We start from the raw sequence: 24,830 nt of genomic DNA, 5'->3' as shown, positions 1-24,830 counted from the left end.
AAAATCATGAAGGGCACGGATAGGGTGAACAAGCAAGGTCTTTTTGCCCAGGGTAGGGGAGCCCAAAGCTAGAGGGCATGGGTTTAAGGCAAGAGGGGCAAGATTTAAAAAAGGACCTAAGGGACAATCTTTTCATGCAGAGGGTGGTGCTTGTATGGAATGGGCTGCCAGAGGAAGTGGTAGAGGCTGGTACAATTACAGCATTTAAAAGGCATCTGAATGGGTACATGAATAGGAAGGAATGAGGGGAGATATGCTGGCAAATAGGATTAGATCAGTTTAGGATATCTGGTTGGCAAAGAGGCGTTGGACCAATAGGTCTGTTTCCATACTGTACATTCAAGCAACATGGTTTCCATTCAAGGACTGGTTTGAGTTGGTCACTTGACCACTGGGAAATTTCAACACTTCAAGCTATTCTAGAGGATATAGAGTGTTCGAGCAAAGTGTGCCACCTTCAGACAGAATAGAGGTTTTGGCGAGGGTGAGGTGGGTGGGCCACGAGGGAATAGGGGTTGGAGGAGGGAGTTTTAAACTGAGAGCACCCAGTCCACCACAACAGAAGCCCACCTCTCGGCCACATGTGGGGTGGTACTGACGGGCCTTGGAGAAATCCGTGATCAGCATCCCATCCTAGCGGCTGGAGGAAGCGTGGTGGAGGGACACAGCAGTGGGGACCTAAAAGGGTGGAAACAAAGATGAACGCTCCTTAAAATTTCCCCGCCATGACACAAATATCGATGCAACGCATTACTCCAATTAATGCCACACAAGTTGCTCTCTGTAATGCTGGAAGCAGTCCTCATGGTTTATGTCCTTGTTAAGATCAATGCAAGTATTTCAAACATAGCCTGAAGAGTCACCTGGAGGCAAGAATCAAAACAATGTACTTACAGGGGTCCCGTGCTATGAAGTGTGCTCCCAAGGCAGGGTGCATATTTGTGGGGTTAGGTGTCGCCATCAGTTTGCTTTTAGCCATCTTCGTGTTTGCCTTTGCAAATTCCAACCGGAGAGTTTGAGGATTTTCAGGATCAAACCGAATGCCCTACAGGAACGGGAACAAGCACAGCGTCTCAACTCATCAACTTCATTAAGCCTCCAAACCCAATAGCAACTTTGAACTTTTGGAGTTTGACAGTTCAAATCTATGATGTGGAGGTGCCGGTGTGGGACTGGGGTGGATCGAGTCAGAAGTCACAGGTTATAGTCAGGCAGGTTTATTTGAAATCTCAGGTTTCCAGAGCTGCGCATCTTCACCTGGTGAAGGAACTGTACTCAAAAAGCTTGAGAATTCAAATCCACATCAGGAGTTGTAAAATTAGACACGTGTGTCTGTCAAAGACAAAAGGGATTTTTTTCCCTCCAAGATCAAACATTACCATAGAACATTATTTTTTTTCCAAAAAACATTGAATGTTACCCACAACATTTCAGACAGCACATTCTAAAAAAGGTATTAAAACAGGAGGTTAAATAGATTATGAGGAGGATTAGGAAGTTATGTACCACATTTGGTTCAGAGCTAAACCTCAAACCAGTGGGATATGCCAACAACTGAAGGCCAGTTTTATCAATATCAATAAAAGGGAGGTCCCACTCCATTTATACCAACAGCAGAGTTACATTAAGCAAAACCGATTTGCAACTGAGCACATTTTTAAAATGCTTCTGAAGGAAGACGTCAATCAAAAGCATCCAAAATGGACTATTCCTACAACTTAGGCGATATTCTCAAGTCAACATTCTGTTAAAAAAAAGAAAATGGACAGAGCAAATTCAAATAAAACTTGTAATTCAAGCAAGCAAATTACCACCCTCTTGAAACAGAGTCTGGTCAAAGAATTGCCTTCTACCACCTAAAATACACTACAGGCTGCGATTGTAGATCCTAATAGGACAGGATGCTGGCTAAATTTCTTGCTTGTCCAGCCTTTCCTGGTGAAATGGTTTCGACATCGATGGTTGCAAGCAGTTTGTTCTTCATCCCCATCGTGCCTGGAGGCATTCAATCAGATGTGAAGATATCAAGATGACCACTTAGAAAGACCTATAATGCTGGTGGCATGAGATCAGAGATCACTTCTGATCTAAGTCAAAATATTGTAGCAATGTGTGCATGCAACCTTATAACATTATGGTGTGCAGAGACATACCAGGAAAACAAACTGATTTGAGAGGATGCCTAAAATGACAGCACACTGAAAAATGATTTGCTAGATGCATGTTGCACTAAACCCTTCACAGCTGACTGACTGCTTTGGGATTAGCGCAGAGAAAAGCAGCTCAAACAACCTACAACTCTGAAGTTTCAGGAAAGTTGGCCACAAGAACGATGCACATGATTCCTCTCATTAGCCTTTAGTTCCCATCCAGAGGTCAAAAATCAAAACAAACGTTGCATTCCAGTGAAGCACTCAAGTGAGGGGGAGGTTGGAATAGCAACCTGATATAGGTCAAGAGCCAAGCAAAGTAACAGGTTGATTCTTAGCAAATTGGCAATTGTATTCAGAAAGCCCTTGGCTGACATAATATCCAGATGTGCTCAGTAAACAAACAGGTACTCCTTCCAAAGGAAGTTAGAAAATGATTATATTGATGATTGTAACGCCACTTGAAAGCTGCGCACAGACTTAAAAAGTTTGAGTTGTGTTGTGTTAACAATTCCCACTTTGCATTGAATCCAATGGCAGAAGCTATATGTACATTGAACAGTAACAAATAGAACACTGGCAGTGCTCAGTGGTTAACACTGCTGCCAGGGACCTGGGTTCGATTCCAGCCTCAAGTGACTGCTTGTGCCTGCATGGGTTTCCTCTCACAATCTAAAGATGTACAGGTCAGGTATTGACCATGCTAAATTGCATGTAGTGTTCAGGGATGTGTAAGTTAGGTGCATTAGTCAGGGGTAAGTGTGGACAAGTAGGGGAATGGGTCTGATGGAATACTGAGGGTCAGTGTGGACTTGTTGGGTAAATGGCCTATTTCCACACTGTAGGGATTCAACGAACACTGCTTCTCATTTGAGTTTCCCACTTAGCCACACTTACATTGGTACTCCTTGTTCAGTTGTCAGTCTACATTTGCTTAGGGACTCTTGTGCAACACTTTGCACTATCAATACCCACTTCTGCAGCAACAAGGAGTCTTGAGAATACAAGGTTCTGAAAACAACACCGGTAGACCCCAAGCACAACAGAGTTGTCTACCCATGTGGCAAATGAAAATAGTTGCTGGTCATGATCAAATGAGGGGTTCACCTACACTAAAGGCTGGACAAAAGATACATTCAAGAAAAATTCTGCATTGCCACAATTTAAAAATCAAGGGAAACAGATTTTTAAATAAAAAACTCTAGGGCAAGGTAAGAAAATCTGCCAATATCTGTGGGGAAAGAAAATGGAGAGGCTAAGACTCTTCTCTGGAAAGGCCCAGGGAAAATTGAAACAGATGGAGGGCTCCCAAAGCAAAAGACAAAGTGAGTGCTAATGGTGGTAAAAGGACAGAGAGAGACTTAAAATAGGTGCAAATGCTAGGACATGGAAAAGGAGAAAATGTATCTGCTCTGCTGAGAGCAGGGTCAAAAAGACAAACAGGATAGCCAGGGTGAGAGTTCCAATGGAATATCAGAGGTAATGTCCTGAAGTTAAACTCCATATTGATTTCTGTAAAGTGCCAAGGCAAAAATGGCAAGCATCTCATACCAAGGATAGAGGCTAGATGCCAGTGATATGTTCAGACTCAGCCACAATTTAGCATGCAAGAACCTGAGCACTTTGTGCTTCATATTCTTTTTTAAAATGGGCCATAGGTTAACAGGTCGGAATCACTGACAATATCTAAAATGGTACTTCCTTCATTCAAAATCTGACCTCGTAGTTATGTAAAACACTTAACACAACAAAACATTCCAAGTTATGACAGGAGCAGAGAAGAATGGAACTGGACATGCCTATTATCAGTGTCTCTCCACAGGAACAAGATCAAAAGTCAATGTAAAGGGAATTGTGCTTTGTTCATTCCTGAGAGGGGAGGGGTAGGGAAGCAAGAAATCAGTTTGAAAGTCTAACTAAAGCAATGCCATCCCATTTCTAAAAAAGGGACTTGTACAATAATTGGCTTGGAGGAGCACCCAAAAGTAAGTATGTATCTCTGGACCTGAAAGGAAACTGCGCAGATTTTTGAAGTGATAACAGAGGATTGATGAAGTCAGAGCAGTGGAGGTGATCTATATGGACTTCAGTAAGGCATTTGACAAGGTTCCCCATGGGAGACTGGTTAGCAAGGTTAGGTCACATGGAATGGAGGGAGAACTAGCCACTTGGATACAGAACTGGCTTGAAAGTAGAAGATGGTGGTGGTGGAGTGTTGCTTTTCAGATTGGAGGCCTGTGACCAGCAGTATAGTCGACAAAGAAGATTACTTCAGAGTACAACAGGATCTTAATTAGATGGGCCAATGGACTGAGGAGTGGCAGATGGAGTTGAATTTAGGTAAATGGTGAGGTGCTGCATTTTGCAAAGGCAAATCAAGGCAGGACTGATGCACAATAGTAAGGTCCTAGGGACGGTTGCTGAATAGAGACCTTGGAGTGCAGGCTCATAGCTCCTTGAAAGTGGACTAGCAGATAGATAGGATAGTGAAGGAGTTCGGGATGCTTGCCTTTATTGGTCAGTGCATTGAGTACAGGAGTTGGGAAGTCATGTTGCGGCTGTACAGGAAATTGGTTAGGCCACTTTTGGAATACTGTGTGCAATTCCGGTCTCCCTCCTATTGAAGAGATACCGTGAAACTTGAAAAGGGTTCAGAAAAGATTTACAAGGGTGTTGCCAGGGTCGGAGGGTCTGAGCTACAGGGAGAGACTGAACAGGCTGGAATGTCGGAGGCAGAGGGATGGCCTTAGAGAGGTTTATAAAATCACGAGGGGCGTGGAAAGAGTTAACATACAAGGTCTTTGCCCCTGGTTTGTGGGAGTCCCAACCTAGAGAGGGCATAGGTTTAAGGTGAAGGGGAAAAGATTTAAAAGGAACCCAAAAGGGGCAATCTTTTCACACAGAGGGTGGTGTGCGTATGGAATGAGGTGCCGAGGATATTTAAAAAGGCATCTCAATGGGTACATGAATGAGGGGGGCTTCAAGGGATATGGCCCAAATGCTGGCAAATGGGACTAGGTTAATTTAGGATATCTGGTCACATGGTTGAGTTGGACTAAAGGGTCTGTTTCTACGCTGTACCTCTCTACGAATCTGTGTGCTGCCTGTCTTGCTGCAGAGGAAGATAAGTGAGTCTACCAGGTGATTTCCAGGATCCAGGAGGGCAGAGACAAGAACATGGGACATGGGGTCAAGACCAATAAAATGCTACAATAAGAATCGTCCCAGGTCTTTAAGCCTAAAAACTCAGTTGAGAACAAATGGCAACTACTGCTTGAAATAAAGAATAGGACTCAAACAAAGGTGTCTCAAAACTCCCAGATCAAAAAGAATATCACAGTCTGGGGGAAGGTACAGAGGAGATTTACTAGAAATGATACCAGGTATGAAGAACTTCTGTCAATGTGGAAAAAATGATAGAAGTTGAAATCACTCATTAGAATGGTAGGTGTTCAAAAAGGTTACAAAGAATTTGGATAGCAAGAGTACGGCGTGGGCGGCACGGTGGCACAGTGGCTAGCACTGCAGCCTCACAGCGCCAGAGACCGGGGTTCAATTCCCACCTCAGGTGACTGTGTGGAGTTTGCACATTCTCCCAGTGTCTGCGTGGGTTTCCTCCGGGTGCTCCGGTTTCCTCCCACAGTCCAAAAATGTGCAGGTTAGGTGAATTGGCCATGGTAAATTGCCTGTAGTGTTAAGTGAAGGGATAAATGTGGGGGAATGGGTCTGGGTGGGTTGCGCTTCGGCGGGTCGGTGTGGACGACTTGGGCCGAAGGGCCTGTTTCCACACTGTAATGTAATGTAATGTAAAAAAGTACAAGCTGTTTCCAGTGCATTGGATGGCAGCCCAGATGAATATAAATTTAAAGAATCAGAAATGACCAAATGAGAGAGAGAAAGAAAAAGATCAATGCTGCAAGTCATGGTCTGTACACGAACAGATCACCTAAAAAGGATCAAAACAGATTCAATAAAAGAAAATTGGATAAATATTTGTTGGGATTTGGGCTTTGTAAAAAGGATAGGAGGATAACTAATCTGAGAACTTGTCCATTAGCCTCTTGCGCTGTATGATCTTCCCACAAAGATCATCACATCAACTGGATATTTCTAAGTGCAAACACAGCAGTTAAATTTTCGACAAGTGACACTCACTGGGGAGATTGTTCCAGGGAAGTTACAGGGAAATTCAGCAACAGTCTGCACTGCAATCTATTCACCACACAGATCCTGGGCAGCAGCCAGGAGGGCCTGGAGGAAGTCATCCTTCAACTTCCACTGCCAATATGTCAGCCTCAGTCAAAAGACTAATGTGAGCAGGGGCCGAACACGACAATCTGCTCAATTCAACACCTGCTAGAGGCTACACCAAGTCCCTAGGCAACAGCATTTAGGTTCGCACTGGTCAGTCCGGATCACAACAAAACCGAACATTTACACTGAAGGAACAAAGACCTATGGGAAGCAGACAGGGGAGTGGAGTTTAGACCAGGATAAGATGTTAAATGAGGGAGTGGGCTCGAGAGACTGAAGTGCCTACACCCGCTTCCAATTCCTATGTAAACATCCCATCAGTATAGAGTACACTGCAACCTCGATTATCCAGTGAAATTTCAAGATCCGAATGTTTGACTAAACTATGTTATCCGACATTTGATTATCTGGAATTCGATTAACTGATCGAAATATTCCCTGCCCGTGTCCTTCACACAATAGGGATTCCTCTGTATGCCCTTAAGGAGTTGTACAGATATGGTCAAAGCCAGGGTTCAAGCCCCACCCCCTCCATGGGTGTTAGAACATCAAGACGCTGATTGAAACAAAAAAGAAGTTTACTAAAAGAGGGTGGGAAGAAAAGAGAAATGAGATGTGCTGAATGGCCTGCATCTGCACCAACATCTTATAGCAGAAGATTTTAACAAAAACCTCAAGACATTCTAATAACACTGGAGGGAGGTTACCATTTTACTTCTTGTGAGAAGCCAGGCAAATTAATTTGTTTGCCAGCAGTACTCCAAAAAAATGGAAAGCATGAAGAAATAAATTAGTCTTTTCCTTCTTGAATTGTGAATGCACCCATTAAAAGGGATGCAGTTACATGCTGTATAATACTTACATTTAATGCATTCTTCGCTGCTTCTGCTCCCACTCTGCAGTCAAATGTAACAAAGCCAACTGGCTGGAAATAAAAATGAGGAAACAAAGTGCGTCAGGTAACTTATGCTGGAAATTTAAAATGCAAATTACATGCAGATTAGTTTCGTGTGTTAAACGGCTTCTAGCTTTCAGTGAGTTGAAATCAAAAATCAACTGGTCTTTGCGCTCTGCTAGTTATAACCTGGCTTTCACATGGAACTGCAAAACCTGAAGACTAAAGTCAACCCTTTGCCTGATAGGTGCAATAATAGAGGTTTGAAGTCCCATCTGTCAAAGTTACATTTATTTAAAACCAGAAGCTGCAAGTAAAATAGGTTTTCCATGTAATTTTAGGAAGTGAAATTGCAGTTTGTGCAACCTCCCCCTGCTTACATACAATTATTCTTCCCACTCCCTCACCCTCTAGCTTTCTCCAAAGAACAGAAACGCTGAAGGAGACTGAAGAAAAACACTGTCAGACATGAGAAAATGAGAGTTTGCATCTGCAGACAGGGAGATATTTAACACTGATCCAATTAAAGCATATCCCAGGTCACTCACCCAAAGTATCCTCCACAGATACTATGGGACTAGAGAGAATCTGCAATGTGCCCCATTCACATTCAGTGGAGTACATTAAGCTGTACTGTTTGTGCATGTCAATGAAGATTTTCAAACCATTCTATTTCTATAAGCTAGTAACTAAAAAGGGTTAGCTGACAAAATTATATCAGGCTAGAGGGATCTTTAAGACTATTCCTGGGAGGAGTTAGCTCCCAGTTGCAAGCACCAGTTATCTGCTAAGCTTAATGTCACTACTCTCAAGCAAGTCTAAAAATTTCTCAAGTCATTCATGTAACTAGCTATTAAATACTATGCAATAAACAGTTTAAGAGAAATCAGGTCTCTTCCCTATGTGACATCAATAATGCAGACCAGGAACAATAATTTATGGCAGTGAATTTATCCAAATCATCTGTGTGGTTGTCCATCAGAAACAGTACAGCAAGTTACAGTAACAGAAAACCACAGGTTGACAGCACCCTAATCTAGGTATAGGCAGGCTTCAACTGGCTTACCCCGAAAAATTATACCAGCAACCAGCTAACAAGTCAACTCCAGTTCACATCTTTGTCAGAGCAAATGACTTGCATCTTGCTCTCTCTCCCCAACTGGAGAAGTTAGTCCAGAATCATTACTTAACTTGATGTATTATTGTCACGTACTTAAGTAAAGTGAAAAGGTGTGCAGTACAAACAGTTCATACCAAAGATCATAAGATGATTGAACAGTGCAAGGAAAAAGATACTGTTTTACATCCCATCTACAGATTATTTCATTGATCCACATGGGATGGAGAAAAGTGAAAAAAGAGCTAAGCCAGTGTAAGAGCTTTGCACATGGTTAGGATCTCAGGAAGTAATGTCCTAACACCAACCAGAACAGAAGAACCCATAGAGACATAAAACCAAAGATTACGGAGTTAAGGCAAGTCCTTTTAATATCTCCTGAAGTGAACAAATGTTCTTTAAGACAGGACAAACACCAGTTTGCTCAGTGGCCATTCACTTGTTCCAATTATTTGGCAAAATGAATCAAAACTTGACCAAAGTGATGGCTTCTCAAACTTCCTTTGGACAGCATTATAGGCATACCACATAATGGACTAAGACAGCAGCTCACAGTGACCTTTACAGAGCAAGACTTGAACATCCAGCTGAATTTAAGCAGAAGGGAAGACCATGACTTTACCCCTAGGACCAGTGGACAGTCTCCTGCTGACAGGCTGAAGGCCTTGCTCAAACCATCCAGGAGCTCACATGGGTCAGCTCTTCCATTTTGATCAAACTCCCATTCCTTTTTCTAGGTGTGAGTGTGTGTGTGTAGGTACCCAAAGCTCAGACATGTGGCTTTAACTTTACTGTCAATAATATTCAGGATTAGGAAAACAGCATGTCAAAATGACATCAATCCCTGCTGACTGTTCTACTGGCAGTGACTCTTTCCCTATTGACTACATAGTCGGCTGATTGCTCCAAGCCCAGGAGATGCAAACCAAGCAAACACGGTCAGAATGCTACTGCCTTTGGTCAGCATACAGCCAAATGGTGCTAGCTGAATACAAACAAAAACAAGCATAAAACAAAACAAAAACTCCATGGGCATTGCTGATAAGAGCACCATTTCTTGTCCACCCTTAATAGCCCTCACAAAGTGGTGCAGTGAGCCTGCCTGAACTGAAGGCCCTGCATTAGGGACCCCATATTGCTATTAAGAGGGATTTCCAAAACTCTGACCGAGATACTGAAGGGGCCAATGTTGCTGCACCAAATCAGGACAGTGTGCAGCTTGCAGGCAAATCTACAGTTTATCTTTCATGGTGGTAGGGGGAAATCTGTTTATTTCCCATTATTTAGAACGGGCAATTTTGCAATATTAGATTCTAGCTATACTTGACCAGCTTACTAGCACAGTTAGCTCTCGAGCGCAAGTCTTCAGCATTTCATTTAGGCATAACAAGGCTTTGAGGATCATGGGCTCAACCATATATGTCCTGAAAATCAACACTAGCTCGAGAGAGACAGACTGAAGACAAATCATCCGAACCCCACACGGCACAAAATATTTATAAAGGCTTCAACCTCACCTTTTGCACTTGTAGTGGGCTGTACAGAAAGATGGTGAGGTTAATGACCCTCTTGGTCTGGTTTTTCAAAAGTATCCATCACCATTCGCAATTACAGAGCTCTAGTTTGATCTGTTGGTTGGTCACTCATCCAATTAAGTCTTCCTGCACTTTTTTCCAAATCTTCCTTTACACCAATTAAAACAATTTTATGTAGATGAACAATTGTCAATGTTACTGCCAAATTCCATATTTCCAAAATAGTTATGCAGACAGTGACATGATCCAAGCAATCTTGTGGCTCAACATTCCCCATTCTAAATAATTAGACTTTGCTTTTTTTTGTAGCCATCTAGCTCCCCAAACGAATTGTCCTATGTTCAGTTGGGGGCTTACTTTAAGATACATGGTCAAGGCAAGCCAGGTCTTAAAAGGTATCTTGAAAGTTTAGGAGATCTCACCAAAAGAAAGGGATTTTACACAACCAAAGGATTCAAACCTGGAAAATTAGATAAAATAGAAGAACATCCTACCACTTGTGAGTACCAATTGTCTTATTGCCTAGGTGCCCAATATTTATTTGCTGTCACTTTAAGATGTTATTTTGCCCTTTTTGTTTTGGAGAGAGGTTGTAAGGCAGAGGCAGAGAGCTGTCTAAGTAAAGAAATTAAAACCCCCCAAAGCTTCTCTAATTTGGAACACTGGAAGCAGTCTGGGTGGGGCCAGCTCTCACCAGGCTTTCTAGTTTTTTAAAAACACTTTTTAGGTTAGGATTCAAACAGAAGACTTTGGGGTCTCAAAGATTTGGAAGCTTCAGCGAATGTTTCCTGACTGCTATGCTCTCGGAATGATTTTTCCCTCCTGAATTGGAAAACTATGAGAAAACCTGTGTCAGAGTTTGACTTTACCCCAAAGGGGAGTGTTTATGGGATGTTACTGTATTGGAACAGCTAATTAGTAACAGGTACTGTACTATTCTGTTTAGTTTTCCAATAGCTAGTTATTCTAAATTCTTTTGTTTTGGTTGCATTTTAACTACAGTGTTTACATAAATTGTGTTTGACCAGTCACATCACATCAGGAACAGGCACTTCACATTTCCCTTTAAAATAAGGTAATATTGGGTCTAGGCTACAGTAAAATATATTGAGGAGGGGTTGGTCCCAAACATCTATGGATCAAATCAGGTTTGTTTCTTAGTTCTTCTACTGGCTCTCTATTTAAGCAGAACTTCTCCTACTACCCAAATTTACTGTAGAAACACCCACAGGCCATCAAAAGCTTTACAAATAATTAAACACTGCTTCTTCACTCCTCTTAATGACGTCCCTTTCTGCAGACAAGGATTTCTATTAATACCACCATCCCCTTTAGTATTTTAGCAAGTGTGATGCTTTCAATATCGTCTATAAAGTGGGAATGGAAGGAGGATGTAGTCAATACAAAGGCTTGTGACATTTGGCAACATTAGCTGGTCAAGACGTGAGAAAATCTTTTCCAAATTCCCAGACTGCTCGAAACAGCCATTACACAATTAACAAATCAGGCAACTGATGACTTCACTGGAGAGATTTGTGAACATTAATCATTGAAAGAATACTGCTGGATTGTTATTCTTTGGTGCTAATTGCTTTGTTGTGTGGTTTTAAAAATAAATGAATATTTGCACCGGGGTTTAGACCATTTTGTTCAATTGTATACTCGCCACTATGAATCAAACCAAGCCCAGTCATGGACTATGTTAACATGCAAGTGCTGGACATGGTTTACAAAGTTGCTGAACAGTATAATTTGGAAATTCTCACATTAATTTACTGGCAGTGTCAATTATTCTGGGTAGGGTACAAGCTAACTGCAGTCATAAGGATATGAAGCCAAAAAGGATCTGTATTTGTTTAGCAACCAAACCCCATAGAAGGAGATCATTATTTCAATGGTGACGTGCCTTTCAATCTGTACCTCCGATGTTTTGCACGGAAGATGTTAATTTAACTCACCAGTCTTCAAAAACTAGAGTGGTTAGATTTCCAACAAGCACTTCTGATGCCACCCTGAACAGTCACTTTAATTCCGTTAACATCCTGTTCAGAAATGCTGCAACTCACCTCTAGAGCGGGTAAGGTTTGATCCCAGCTCTTCTAGGCCAGCTAACCACTGCACTACAAGAGTCCCCAAACAAACAGTCATTTGAAAGCAAGATCCTTTATGTGAATCAGATTTCAAAACAAGATAGCGCCAGACCTGCTGAGTTGCTGCAGCTATTTCTATTTGTTTATTGAAAGGATTACCCTGCGTCTCCTACCCAACATGCTTAAGACCTTGAAGGCAAACCTTCAAGAGTCTGCAGTAAAAAAAGTCCTTGAAAGAAGTGCCTTATGGGTAGCAATGAAAGGTACATGTGACATTGAGAGCAAATACCCATAATACAAAAGCCACATACTGAAGGCACCAAAAATTGGCAATTCAAACCAGAAAGTACAAGTGTAACTGCATCTGCGGGGAGTGAATAGAGTTAAATATTTCTAGTCAAAGATGCCAAAAAGTGTGTTCTGGCGAAAGGTCAGCCAATTTAGAACAGAACAGTTTCTTTCTCCACCACCTCTTCCTTGACTCCAGCATTTCTACCACTTTGAAAACTTACCTATAATATTCTGTGGGATCTAGGTTCTAATATTTCCCATTTGAAGAAACAATAGCCCAATCAAATGTTGGCAAATAAAGCAGAGCCCATAAGAAAAATTTCCTAAGAACCAGGAGATGGAGGCCATTCAGCCCCACGATCCCATCCTGCCATGTTGTCAGATCATGGTTGATCTCCCCCAGGCCTCAGCTCCTCTTTTGCAGCAGAAAGAGCAATTGCAGATCATAAGAACAAGACAGGAACAAAAATAGGCCATTCAGCCCATTGAGTGTACTCCAATATTTGAACATGGCTGATATGCCTTGTCCCCATAACCCTTGATCCCCCTACTAATCAATAAGCTCAGTCTTAAATACACTCAGTGACTTGGCTCCACAGCTTGCTGCAGCAATGAGCTGTACAGACTAACCAGCTCCTCCCTCACTTTTTTTTTTTTACACACCTGTAATACTGTTACACCTGAATCCAGCTTCTCCGTCAAACTGTGGAGCGAGTTATATGTTGGGGTCACTGCCCCCTTCGGGGTTCCTTCACTAAGCTCCATAAGTCTGCCTCATTATTCTGGATTTGATGTGCATTCATTGCCTAGCTGGCTCAACCACAAAAACCTATCTTGATGACAAGCCAGAAATTCCTTGAGATACACTGGGGGAAAATCCAATGCGTAGTGTATCTAGGTATCAAAGACCCCCAGGATTATTGGAATAGTACCTTTCTTGGCATGCCTTTTCTAACTGATTTATTTTCTTTCCCACACCGTGATTACTGCTCAGAGGCATGTACAGAACACCCATCGGGAAGTTTTCCTCCCCGTCCCGTCCCCAGCCCACTCCACCCACACACAGCTTCTATGCCTTCCAACTCTACATCACTTCTCGATATGGATTTAATCCCACTACCTATAAATAAGGCAATCCTGGCCTCTCTACCCATCAGCCTACCCTTTTGATAGGACACGTATCCATGGATACCTAGTTCCCAGCTTTGATCCCTTTGCAGCCATATCTCTCTATGATACCCACAACATCATATTTTCCAATTGAAATCTGTGCCACAAGCTCATTTACCTTGTTTCACATATTGCATGCATTTTAGGTACAACACCCTCAATCCTGCTTTGACTGCTCCCCTTCTCAGTTGTCCCTGAACTTAGACTATGGCAGAAGTTAAGAATCTGTCTTAACACTGGCTCAGTTTCAAGAGCTATCAAACTCGGTAACTTGTTCCCTGCACCTGAAGCCCCTCCCCCTATTATTTAGTTTAAAGCCCTACAGTTCACCGAACTCTGGCCCCAGCATAACTCAGGTGCAGCCCATCCCATCAGAACATCCCCCTCCTCCCCCAGTCCTAGTGGGAACGTCCCATGAACTTGAACCAGTTTCTCCTACACCAATCTTTGAACCACGATTACCTTTTATCTCATTGATCATGCTCAAGTTGTTCACTGCTCAGGTTGCAATTTAGAGCTCATTGTCACTTTTACCCTCAAAATAATGGAGCCTAAGCAAGGTGGTTAAGATGGACAAGGAGAGGAACTTTGCGAACCATAAGTTGGCACAGTACAGTACTCCAAGGAAGCCATCTTAACTTCAGCCCTTCCCAGATCACTGCTATGACAGTGGATCAGCATTGATTATCTGCACTGTTACACCCTACCTGGCATGAACAGCATAGGGGCAAGACTTGGAGAACCACCATTGGAGTTTGATGACAGGTACAGGTCATTCTGCTATATAATGCACATTTTGTGAATGCAAATCCACTAAAGTTTGACAAACTGGGGACGTGGTTCTCAACACGTGAACTTTAAAGCACGTACGTATTGATTATAATGCAATTCTGGCCCCATTAGTTTACAATGTGCTGCCATTGCACAATTTTCTTATAACAGGATTGCATGAGAACACAACTACTGTGTTAGAGCAGAACAGACAGTTATAATGATATGAAGTCACAGTGGTCGGAGAGATTGACACTTCACAGGCACAACTTCAGCACGAATCCAAATTTGCCAGAAAAATACTGCAGGGTGAATAATCATCCAGAATCAAAGAGAGAAGATGACAGCACAACTTAAAAACCAATCCAACACTAGTTACTGAACATGTGCTAGTCAGTCAACTAAGTAATTAGTTAACAACCTTGCAGTAGAAACAGATTTGTGTTTGTAGATTGCTTGCCTGGCTCATTTGGTAACAGCAGTTCAGCTAAATCAATTCAACCTCAGGCATGTTACTATAGTTTAATCAACTACAAGTTGGCTTTTATGCTTCAATTTCAATTCAGTCCACCAATTTAAACAAGTGGTGGCCAGGAGGCACTTGGATCAATTCTAGTTCTAGCATTCCAGAGAGAAAAATACATTGATGCCCTGACAATAGCAAGCAATTTAAATGCATCAAGGCTGCAAGATTAGGTCCAGATTCAGAAGCGAATTGACTTAGCCACAGCAGTCATCTTGCCTGGGAGTTGTAAGGTTCAAAGGCCGGAATTTGAAGAACCTACTTTTACACTGAAGCATCACTGTAGGGCCAAGAGTAGTGTATAAATATTTTATAAGCAAAAAAATAAATCACTAAGAGCAGGAATGTCACAAACATACTGAAAAATGTTGACATTCTTGGCTCAGTGACGGACATCTGGGAGTACTGCGAACAGTTTTGGCCCTTTTTATTTTAAAATTTATGATATTATTCAATTGGAGGCAGGTCAGAGAAGGTTCACTAGGTATGGGAGAGACTATGAGCTAAAGCTAACATGTTCGGACTCTTCTGTGGAGTTTAGAATAGAATTCATGAGGCATTGACAGGGTAAATACTGAGAGGGTGTTTTCCTTCATGGGATAGAGTCCAGAACCAGAGGGTACAGTTTCAAAATTAAAGAGGAGCCAATTTAAGACAGAGATGGGAAGGAATTTCTTTGGAGAAGCGACTGCCTTTGAAACTTCTCTCTGCAGAAAGTGGTAGGGGCAGAGCCCTCATGTGCATTTAGGGCTGAGATGGATAGATACTTGATCAGTCAGGGAACCAAGAATTCTAGGAAAAAGCTGGAAAGAGGGGACATGAGGAATAATCAGATCAGCCATAATCCTATTGACAGATGGAGCAGACTTGAGGGCCAAGGGCCTCCTCATTTCTAGAACTAAGAAATTCCAATGTCCCTAAACCAGGAATGATTCAAATTTTAAACACTTCATTTGGCAGCCAGGTTAAGCTTTTGTGTGCACATTAAAACCAGAAAAATTCATCAGCTGATGAGATATGTTCGCATTCACTTGAAGCCAGGCACGATTTCAAAAAATGCAATTAAACAAATCAAAATAGAGCAAATCATTGACTAAGTTACAGTAGTGCTTGCGGTTTCTTCAAATGAAAAATCTATTCTAGCAAATTATTCTTGATCAATATTTCCAAAAGACAGATGTACTTTTCCATTGAGAAATATTAAGTGAGATTCCATTTCTGGTACAAAACAATGGATTGTTTTCGTGAATTAGAGATAGTGTTGTTGTAGCAAATCACAAAAAAGACCTTTTGCTGTTTATGGCCAGGACAAGGTTATTCCAGAAACTGAAGAATCGGGAAAATACTATGTTTTTAAAAGTGTTCAATGCAATGGAACTTAATTTAAATCAAGCAGCCTGATGTAGCTAGTTTGCAAGGCTAGAATTTTCACATTTCAAACTCAAAGGAAAAAATAGCTGCTCTTGCACATCTGATTAGGGAAGGATTCAGATGTAGAAATAGGAGGTCACTCAGACCTTCAAGCCTGCTCCACCTTGTGATATCATGCACCGAACATCCAGCTCAGAGCCCTGTTCCTGCTTTCACCCCATACCCATTAATCCCTTTAGCTCTGGAAAAACTATACCTCTCATTGAATTCTCTGTTTTGACCTCAACTGTTGGCTGATAATTCCAAAGGCTCTGGAAGAAGTTTCTCGACATCTGTTCAAAATTGTTGACATCCTTAGACTGCGATGCCTAGCTCCAGACTCTCCAGTCAATGAGAACCCCTGTCTAGTCCTGCTGGAACTTTACAGGTTTGAGATCCCCAACATTGTAAACGCCAGTGAACAGTCTTAACTGACTTAGTCTCTTCATAGCTCAGTCCTGCCATCTTGCGAATCAGTCTCGTAAAACATGGCTGCACTTCCTCCAAGAATCAGAATATCCTTCCTCAGATAAAAGACATCAAGACTGCACACCAGGTGTCATCTCAGAGGCCCCTTGAGGCAAGATGTCCCTGCTCTGGTATTTAAATCCTTCATTGTCAGTCATTTGGGTCACACAAGACCTTTATGCAAGTTGGCGCATTTATCAAAATGGAGGGGTTTTGACCCAGTATTTCTACCAGAAGTAAAACCAGCGCTTGGATACATCCCTTAGCTGCTTTACTGGCTCTGTACCTTAAAGGCTGTAAAGCAAGATTGTTAGCAATTTGTACCAACTCGATGCTTCCTCCTAATTAGGAGTAGTCCATCATAGGACACCAAGAGGGTGAAACAGGAGTCTTGTTTGGTTCAGAAAATAACTGCTCATTTAACAAGTTCCAATTTCTTGTACAGCTCCTTCAGTAGATTTTACGTCAATTTGACTGATCTTTTTTGCAATAGAAAGAATCCAGAAGGAAAGTGGACCATTACTTCAAAATTATAAATAAGCAATGGTTTAAGACTCGTGACAGACTTATACAAAGAAACAGTGTTTCACAGCAGCAAACAGGTGCTGTCCCAAACAGCAACTCCGTTCTCTGAACAAACCGGAGATTTCTGTTGGATAGAAAGTTAGCACCGGCCTGTGCAAAGAAATGATAACATCCTCTGTTGTTCGGAGATTGAGCAGTCTTACTCAGAATCAAGCACCACTTCTAGAAATTTAGAAAGAGCAAATTAGGTTTCAGAACACAATGCTGCAATTTGCTCAGTACACGTTTTGCCTCACTTACTGGATCCTAGCTACTTTAGCAATCAATCAGTTTGCAGAATTTGATATTGGAGTCAGATACTGGAGCAAGGAAGACTCAATTTAGACTGTCAATGTGAAACTTGCTGTCTTCAATAGAGCTTATCCTGGTCAGAAAATAAAATGAGCTAGTCACACTCTGTCCCATTAGATGGATGTTTAAAAAAAGACAAACCAAAACAATGCAGAAGCTTGAAGTCAGAAATTAAACGGAAAAGTTAGAACAGCGAGGTAGCTGACCTGAACACTGCCAACATTACTTCTGATTTGGAGATGCTGGTGTTGGACTGGGGTGTACAAAGTTAAAAATCACACAACACCAGGTTATAGTCCAACAGGTTTAATTGGAAGCACACTAGCTTTCGGAGCATCACTCCTTCATCAGATGACTTAGAAAATAAAGTCCCTTACTTCCTCCAGTTCAAAGCATTTTTAAAAAAAAAACATTTCCACTTGCATAGGTGAAGGCAAAGTAACCAGCGTTTAAATGTGGATGAATCTCAACTTCTCCCTTCAGGGCAACAGTGTTTCCTGATGCTTTTTGTCAGTCTTTGTCCCTAGCAATTCTAAAGTGCTATAGAGCAGTGGCTGGTGGCACTAAAGGCAAAATAGGGCAAGGTTGGCACCAAAATCATTTGCACACAATCTTTGCCAATATTACAGTGCAAAACTGCCAGTGCACTACTTGGAAACATGAGCCCAAAAGGTCAGCCAGTAGATGTCTTTATTCACCCAAGGGGTGTGGATGTCACTGGCTGAACCAGTACTTATTGCTCTCCCCTAGTTGCCCTATAGAAGGGGAGCTGCCTTCCTGTACCACTGCAGTCCATACGAAATGCAATAGTTGCTTTGCATTCAACGTGGAAAAAGAATCAAATTCCTACAATAAAAAAAGTGCTTTCGAACTTCGAGATGGAGTGTATATTCCTTGCCATTGAAAACGACAGCCACAAATTTTATAATGTTGAGCAATCCAACATTGCTAATTGCTATTAAAATCGCCAAATGAAAGCCCCTCAAAACAAGGACATATTCCAAATTTTAATACATTATTCAGTCATTCTCTATAGAAACAGGTCAAAAGAACGATTTAAAGCATTGACTGTGTTAACTTACAGATTTCTACTCCTCACCTTCAGTGACGAGATGCAACTAGATTAAATCCAGAATGCAATTCAAGGGATTTTGAAACAAAAATATTCCTAGGTATTATTTAAAAAGTGATTGCAGTGAGATACAGCTGAATGTGGGATTAACCCCCCCCCCAAACAAGTATTTTTAATTGGAGCTCTGGCCCAAGATGATTAGTTCACAAACATGGGGAGGCGATGGCCTAGTGGTATTATCGTTGGTTTGTTAATCCAGAGACTCAGATCATATTCTGGAGTCCCAGCTTCAAATCTCACCACAGCAGACGGTGGAACCGGAATTCAACAAAAATCTGGAATTAAGAGTCCAACAACCATAATCCATTGTCGATTGTTGGAAAACCCCCAACTGGGTTCACTAATGCCCGTTAGGGATGGAAACTGCCATCCTTACCTGGTCTGGCCTATGTGACTCCAGACCCACAGCAATGTAGTTGACCCTTAACCACCCTCTGGGCAATTAGGGATGGGCAATAAATGCTAGCCTAGCCAGTGACTCCCTCATCCAATGAACGAAGAAAGCAAACAATAAGTGATCACCACAGAACTATTTGAACGTTACCTCTGTATATAGCAACTTTAACAGGTAAAAAAGGTGCCTTGTGTATTGAAGTGTTATTTAGGTGTGTGTGAAGGCATCCCCTTCTGATCTAACAAGTAGTCTTGGCAAGTAAGCAGGATGCAGTTTATTGCATCTCTGCAACGACTTACAGGTTACAAAGGTCAGTCTTTACATTACAAACTGTTTGGAGGATCCAGATTCAGGAATGCCTCTCAATCTCACGCTTTTTTTTTAAAAAAAGGGATGAGTTCATGGGACAGTGAAGTCATTGGCCAGCCCAGCATTCATTAGCCATGTGATTATCCCAAGGAGTCTCAATATTGCGGAGAATCTGGAGTCCCATGTAGACCAGACAGGTAAGGGTGGCAAATTTCCTTCCCTAAAGAGCATTAGTGAATCCAGGTGAGCTTTTCCCCCAGATACTTTGCTGAATTTAAATGCCACCATCTTGGCAAGATGGGATTTGAACTTGGGTATCTAGATTAATAGTCAAGCGATAACACCACTAGGCCATCACCTTCCCCAAATCCTACCACCACCTCAACACTAGTGAGTGATGCTCACTGCACTCAAAGGATTAACACTTCCAAAGCCCTAACAGTAGGCACTCTTGTACATATCAGTACCATCTGAGAAGCCTCAGGCAGATTCAAAGCTACCAATACTGTTTATCAGTATTTATCCAAGTTACTGATATCAAAGGGGGAACGATAGTCACACAAACACAGAAGCAGGCCACGACGGTGTTAAACAAGAAAAGGTTCATGACAAGGTGCTTAACTGCTGCCTGAGATCCCAGAATAGACACTTACACTACACTTAATCCAGAAAATGTAGCTCCTCCCAAGAACTGCTCTTTACACCCTGATGGGTGGAGCTCATGATTCATTTAACCCTTTCAGGTACTAATACGATGTCCTGGCATCAGAAACCGCTTTTGCTTTTGAAAAGAGACTCCTTAAAAGATTCTCAAAACAGAGGAAACCTCAAATGATGGTTCAGTCTGGGGCTAGATCCCTTCCTCAGAGAGAGACCCCGGTTGGAAGTGGGCGCAAAAATCTTCCATCTTAGTGATTTTGCAGTAAGCTAGTTTACTGCAGGAACAGCAAATGGCTGAACCTGGTCAAAAGTTCTTAGATTTGCAAAGCTGTTCAAACACTGAACCACACATCTACCGCTTCTTCCCAAAAGTTCCCAACTTGTGGGATATTAACCCCTAAACTACAATGCCCTAATACACCTTTAAAAATCTACACTGGTGCCTCAAACTCAATAATCCTTGTCCATAAACCTCTGGGTGAACTTGCCCCACTTTATGTTACACCTCCTGTTGGCAGTCTGTTTTAAAAACATACCTTTATTCACACAGATGCTACATACAAACTAGATCTACACAAGGTTAATGAGCCTCCATGTCTTATACCAGCTCTCTATTAACGATGCTATCTCAGACTGCACAATATTAGTGATATGTGCTCTGAAACCCCAGCTGGAGGCATAGGGGTGTGAGAGAGAGGAGAGAGTTTAGTTATTTCTAGCAGTTTGAAGGCAGACCGATGCAAATGGCATTGAAAAACTAGACTTGCTCACTAATTCAACAGTCACTGACTTCCTCTCCTCCCCTCTCAGTTCTCCCCATCCCCCAAACCTTTGGTGCTGAGTTTGGTCAAACTGTGGCAAAAGAATTAGCAGAGTCTAGCAGAAACTCCAGGCCATTAACTCTACCTGCCCAGTTACACAACTGACTGGTTCAGTACACAGCTCTCTGCTGTAAACTAGTCAGTCAATGCCCAACATTCAAGAATGTAAACTCAAGAAATAATTTCCAGGTTCCTAAACGTGTGCAGTTCTGTTGCCTAATTGCTCAATTCACCAGGATCGTAAATGAGTGGCAGAGACCCCCTGTGGATTTCTGGGGTCAAAGAAAGGTCACACATTCATTAACTTTTAAGTACCACACTACACCTAAGTGGAGTCCCAGTACAGTTAAAACCTAGAGTAATCACATCAAAAGAAATTACTAAGATATGCTTTTAAAAAAGCATTTAGCTTTAGATTTTTAACATCAAAAGGGTAAACTACATTCAATGAACCATGTTAGATAAAAATACAATCCACTGGCATATTGGTGCTGTCAAAAAGGTACAATCAACAGTTTATGACTGTTGAGAACAAGTGTAATTTTAGTTCGAATATTGTGAAATTCAACTTTAAGCAAATTTAAGAGATACTTAAATTGCTCTAATTCAGCTTAGTAGTAACATTAAGGGCACTTTCAAGCATTTAATTGTCACATTGTTTTATTAGGGTATAAGATGTACATTATAGCGAAATATTCAGTGAAACAGCAAATGGCTGAACCTGGTGAAAAATTCTCTTACATTTGTAAGGCTGTCCAAACAATGAACCACACAGCTACAGTTCCTTCCCACAAATTGCCAGTTTGTGCAATATTAACCCACCAAACCACAATGTTCCAAAAAATATATCTTAAAATTTACACTGGCATCTCCAACTCAACAATGCTGGTCTATAAACAGATGAACTTGCCCCACCTTATGTTACACCTCCACTCATTTCTGTTGGCAGTCTCTATATTTGTTAACCCCTGGATGTGTTTTGGGATGAGTAAGTTTCCTGTATAAGCCATCCACTTACCAAAAAAAAAATTTTTAAAGAACAGCAGTTGATGGAAATCAGAAATGGCTGGAAAGGCTCAGCAGGTCTGGCAACATCTGCAGAGAGAAATCAACATTTTGGGTCTAGTGACCAGTTTTGAGGAAGGTTCACCAGACCCAAATATTAACGTTGCTTTCTCTCCACAGATGCTGCCAGACCTGCCGAGCTTTAATCAGCTACTTCTGTTTTTGTTGCTTACCAGAAATCTTCCATCCCTTTCCAAAAACTGGAAAGGGAGGGAAAACTTGGACTGGGGACAGTGGTGTAATGTGTTTTCCACAAACAAAATAGCCCCTTAAAATGCAATAAAGATTAACTTGGAATGATACATTACGCTACAATAAAGCATCCAGTCTCATTGAGGTTACTTCTCCTAGAGATTTAATACAAGATAGCGACAACTCATTCCAGAACATAATGATTCGATTCGGATTTAAAATGTATTTTCAAATCCTAAAAAGATATTGGGCATGCAAAACATTCCATATCTCGGTTGCTAATAGTAAAAAAAAAGGTTTACCTGTTTTGATGTTAGCTTGATCAGTGAACCTTCATATCCCTGTTGGGGGGGGTTAAAAAGACATTAATGGAATTAAACAAGTCACAACAATGAGCGCTAGTACTTCTCAATAATAGAGTGAGGTAACCACCAGTTGAACACAACTTAAGTCAATGTTACAAAATAAAACAGTGCTACAGATGCTGGAAATCTGAAATAAAAACAGCAATTACTGAAGAAACAACTTCAGGAGGAGGGTCACTGGCCCTGAAACACAAACACTACTTTCTCTTCACAGGTGCTGCCAGACCCACTGAATTTCTCCAGCAATTAAGTGTCAGGAGGTTAAATAAAGAAACTCCAAAATCACGCAATAGCAGATTTCTGATGCCTAAAGAGACAAGGCTACTTCAGAAAGTAAGGATTTGGAGACGCCAGTGTTGGACTGGGATGGACAGTTAAATATCACAACACCAGGTTATAGTCCAACAGGTTTATTTGGAAGCACAAGCAGTTGGAGCATTGCTCCATCAGGTGGTTGTGGAGAAAGTAAGTAAGGGAAGGCAAAGGGAGGACAAACAGGAGTTTTCTTCTCTGGAGCAGCAGAGGCAGGGGGGAGACTTGGTAGACATCTGTAAAATGATACATAAAAAGGTGCAGAGATACAGTTGATGGTCAGAATCTCTCCCCACCTCTCCCCACCCCCCCACCAGAGTTGAAGTGTCTAATACTAGGAGGCATGTATTTAAGGTGAGAAGGGGAAGGTCAAAGGAGTGCAGAGATACAGTTGATGGTCAGAATCTCTCCCCACCTCTCCCCACCCCCCACCAGAGTTGAAGTGTCTAATACTAGGAGGCATGTATTTAAGGTGAGAAGGGGAAGGTCAAAGGAGATGTTCATTTGATAAAGTGGAAATCAAGTTGGACAGTACAGCACAGTATAGGCTCTTTGGCCTTCTATGTTGTGCCAGCCTTTTATCCTAAGATCAGACTAACCATAGGTACTGTTCATAGTACAATCTCCCATGTGCCTATCCAAAAGTAATTTAAATGTCTCCACTGCTGGTAGTACATTCCACATACCCACCACTGTGTAAAGAACCTACCTCTGACATCTCTCCATAACCTTCCTCCAATCACCTTAAAATTATGCCCCCTCATGATAGACATTTCCACCCTGAGGAAAAAAGTCTGAGTAGCCACCCTATCTATGCCTCTCATTACATTGTACACCTCTATCAAATCACCTCTCATCCTTCACTCCAATGAGAAAAACTCTAGCTCTCTCAACCTTTAAGGCATGCTCTCCAGTCCAGGCAGCATTCTGGACAATTTCCTCTGCAGCCGCTCTAAAGCTTCCATATTATTCCTATAATGAGACCAGAACGGAACAATATTCCAAGTGTGGTCTGGCCAGGGCTTTATAGAGCTGCAGCATAACCTTGCAGCCCTTAAAACTCAATTCCCTGCTAATGAACGCCAATGTACCAAACACCTTAACAGCTCTATCAGCTTGAGTGACAACTTTGAGGGATCTATGGACGTGGATCCAAGAGCTCTCTGCTGCTCCACACGGTCAGAATCCTCCCTATAACCCTGTAATCTGCATTCAAATTCGATCTTCCAAAATGAATCACTTCACACTTTTCCAGATTGAACTCCACTTGCCACTTCTCAACCCAGCTCTGCATCCTGTCAATGTCCTGTTGCAACTGAGAACAGCCCTCCACACTATCCAGAACTCCACCAACCTTCATGTCATCAGCAAACTTACTAACCCACACTTCCACTTCATCTAAGTCATTTATCAAAAATCACGAAGAGCGGAGGTCCCAGATATGATCCCTGTGGAACACCACGGGTCACCAAGCTTCAGGCTGGATACTTTCCATCAACTATTGCCCTGTCTATGGGCCAGCCAATTCTGTATCCAATGATGTTACCGCAATGCCACTGTTGCCCCTAAAGCAAGCAGATACAGAAGATCCCAAGTCACTGTTGGAAGAACAAGGGAGAGAGAATTCTGTCTGGCATCCTGGTCAAACATCTCAACAAATCACAAGCAGTATTGATCATACCACATTGCTATCAGGGTCAGTTGACTGGTTTGCAAGGTGGAGTGACACCTATAGCAGTGGGTTCGATTCCCACACTGAGGTCACCATGGAAACAGTGCCTTCTCAACCTCACTCATTGTCGGAGGTGTGGTGACCCTCACCAATAGCTGTCTCTCTAACGAGAGAGAAACACCCCTACAATCCACTGGGGCTATAGCAACTTTACCTCAAGTATTCACCCATTGACTGCCGTATGACAACAGAAACTAGTATTCGAGTGCTTTCAGAACGATGTAAAGTTCTGCGGCTGTGAAAGGCAACCAGGATCAGCTTAAAAACAGCATTTTACAGCAGAACACAAGAGATCCAT

The 24,830-nt window shown here is 41.9% G+C and overlaps 1 protein-coding gene across 10 annotated transcripts in view; it reads right to left on the bottom strand.

The window, feature by feature from the left end:
- Positions 1-24,830, bottom strand: part of LOC122542628 (RNA-binding protein with multiple splicing 2) — a 107,398-nt gene that overhangs the window by 37,602 nt on the left and 44,966 nt on the right. For 6 of the 10 annotated variants that reach the window (XM_043680609.1, XM_043680611.1, XM_043680610.1 and 3 more), the window contains exons 3-6: positions 22,426-22,464; positions 7,267-7,329; positions 895-1,045; positions 571-678 (exon numbers count right to left, since the gene is read on the bottom strand). In XM_043680609.1, the coding sequence (XP_043536544.1) occupies positions 571-678; positions 895-1,045; positions 7,267-7,329; positions 22,426-22,464 (361 nt within the window). The remainder of the gene's footprint in view (positions 1-570; positions 679-894; positions 1,046-7,266; positions 7,330-22,425; positions 22,465-24,830) is intronic. The other 4 variants (XM_043680615.1, XM_043680616.1, XM_043680612.1 and 1 more) reach the window with 2 other exon arrangements.

Source organism: Chiloscyllium plagiosum, chromosome 40 (assembly GCF_004010195.1).
Source record: "Chiloscyllium plagiosum isolate BGI_BamShark_2017 chromosome 40, ASM401019v2, whole genome shotgun sequence".
Taxonomy (NCBI): domain Eukaryota; kingdom Metazoa; phylum Chordata; class Chondrichthyes; order Orectolobiformes; family Hemiscylliidae; genus Chiloscyllium; species Chiloscyllium plagiosum.
The sequence above is the reverse complement of the archived record's forward strand: the minus strand, read 5'-3'. Positions and strand labels throughout refer to the sequence as shown.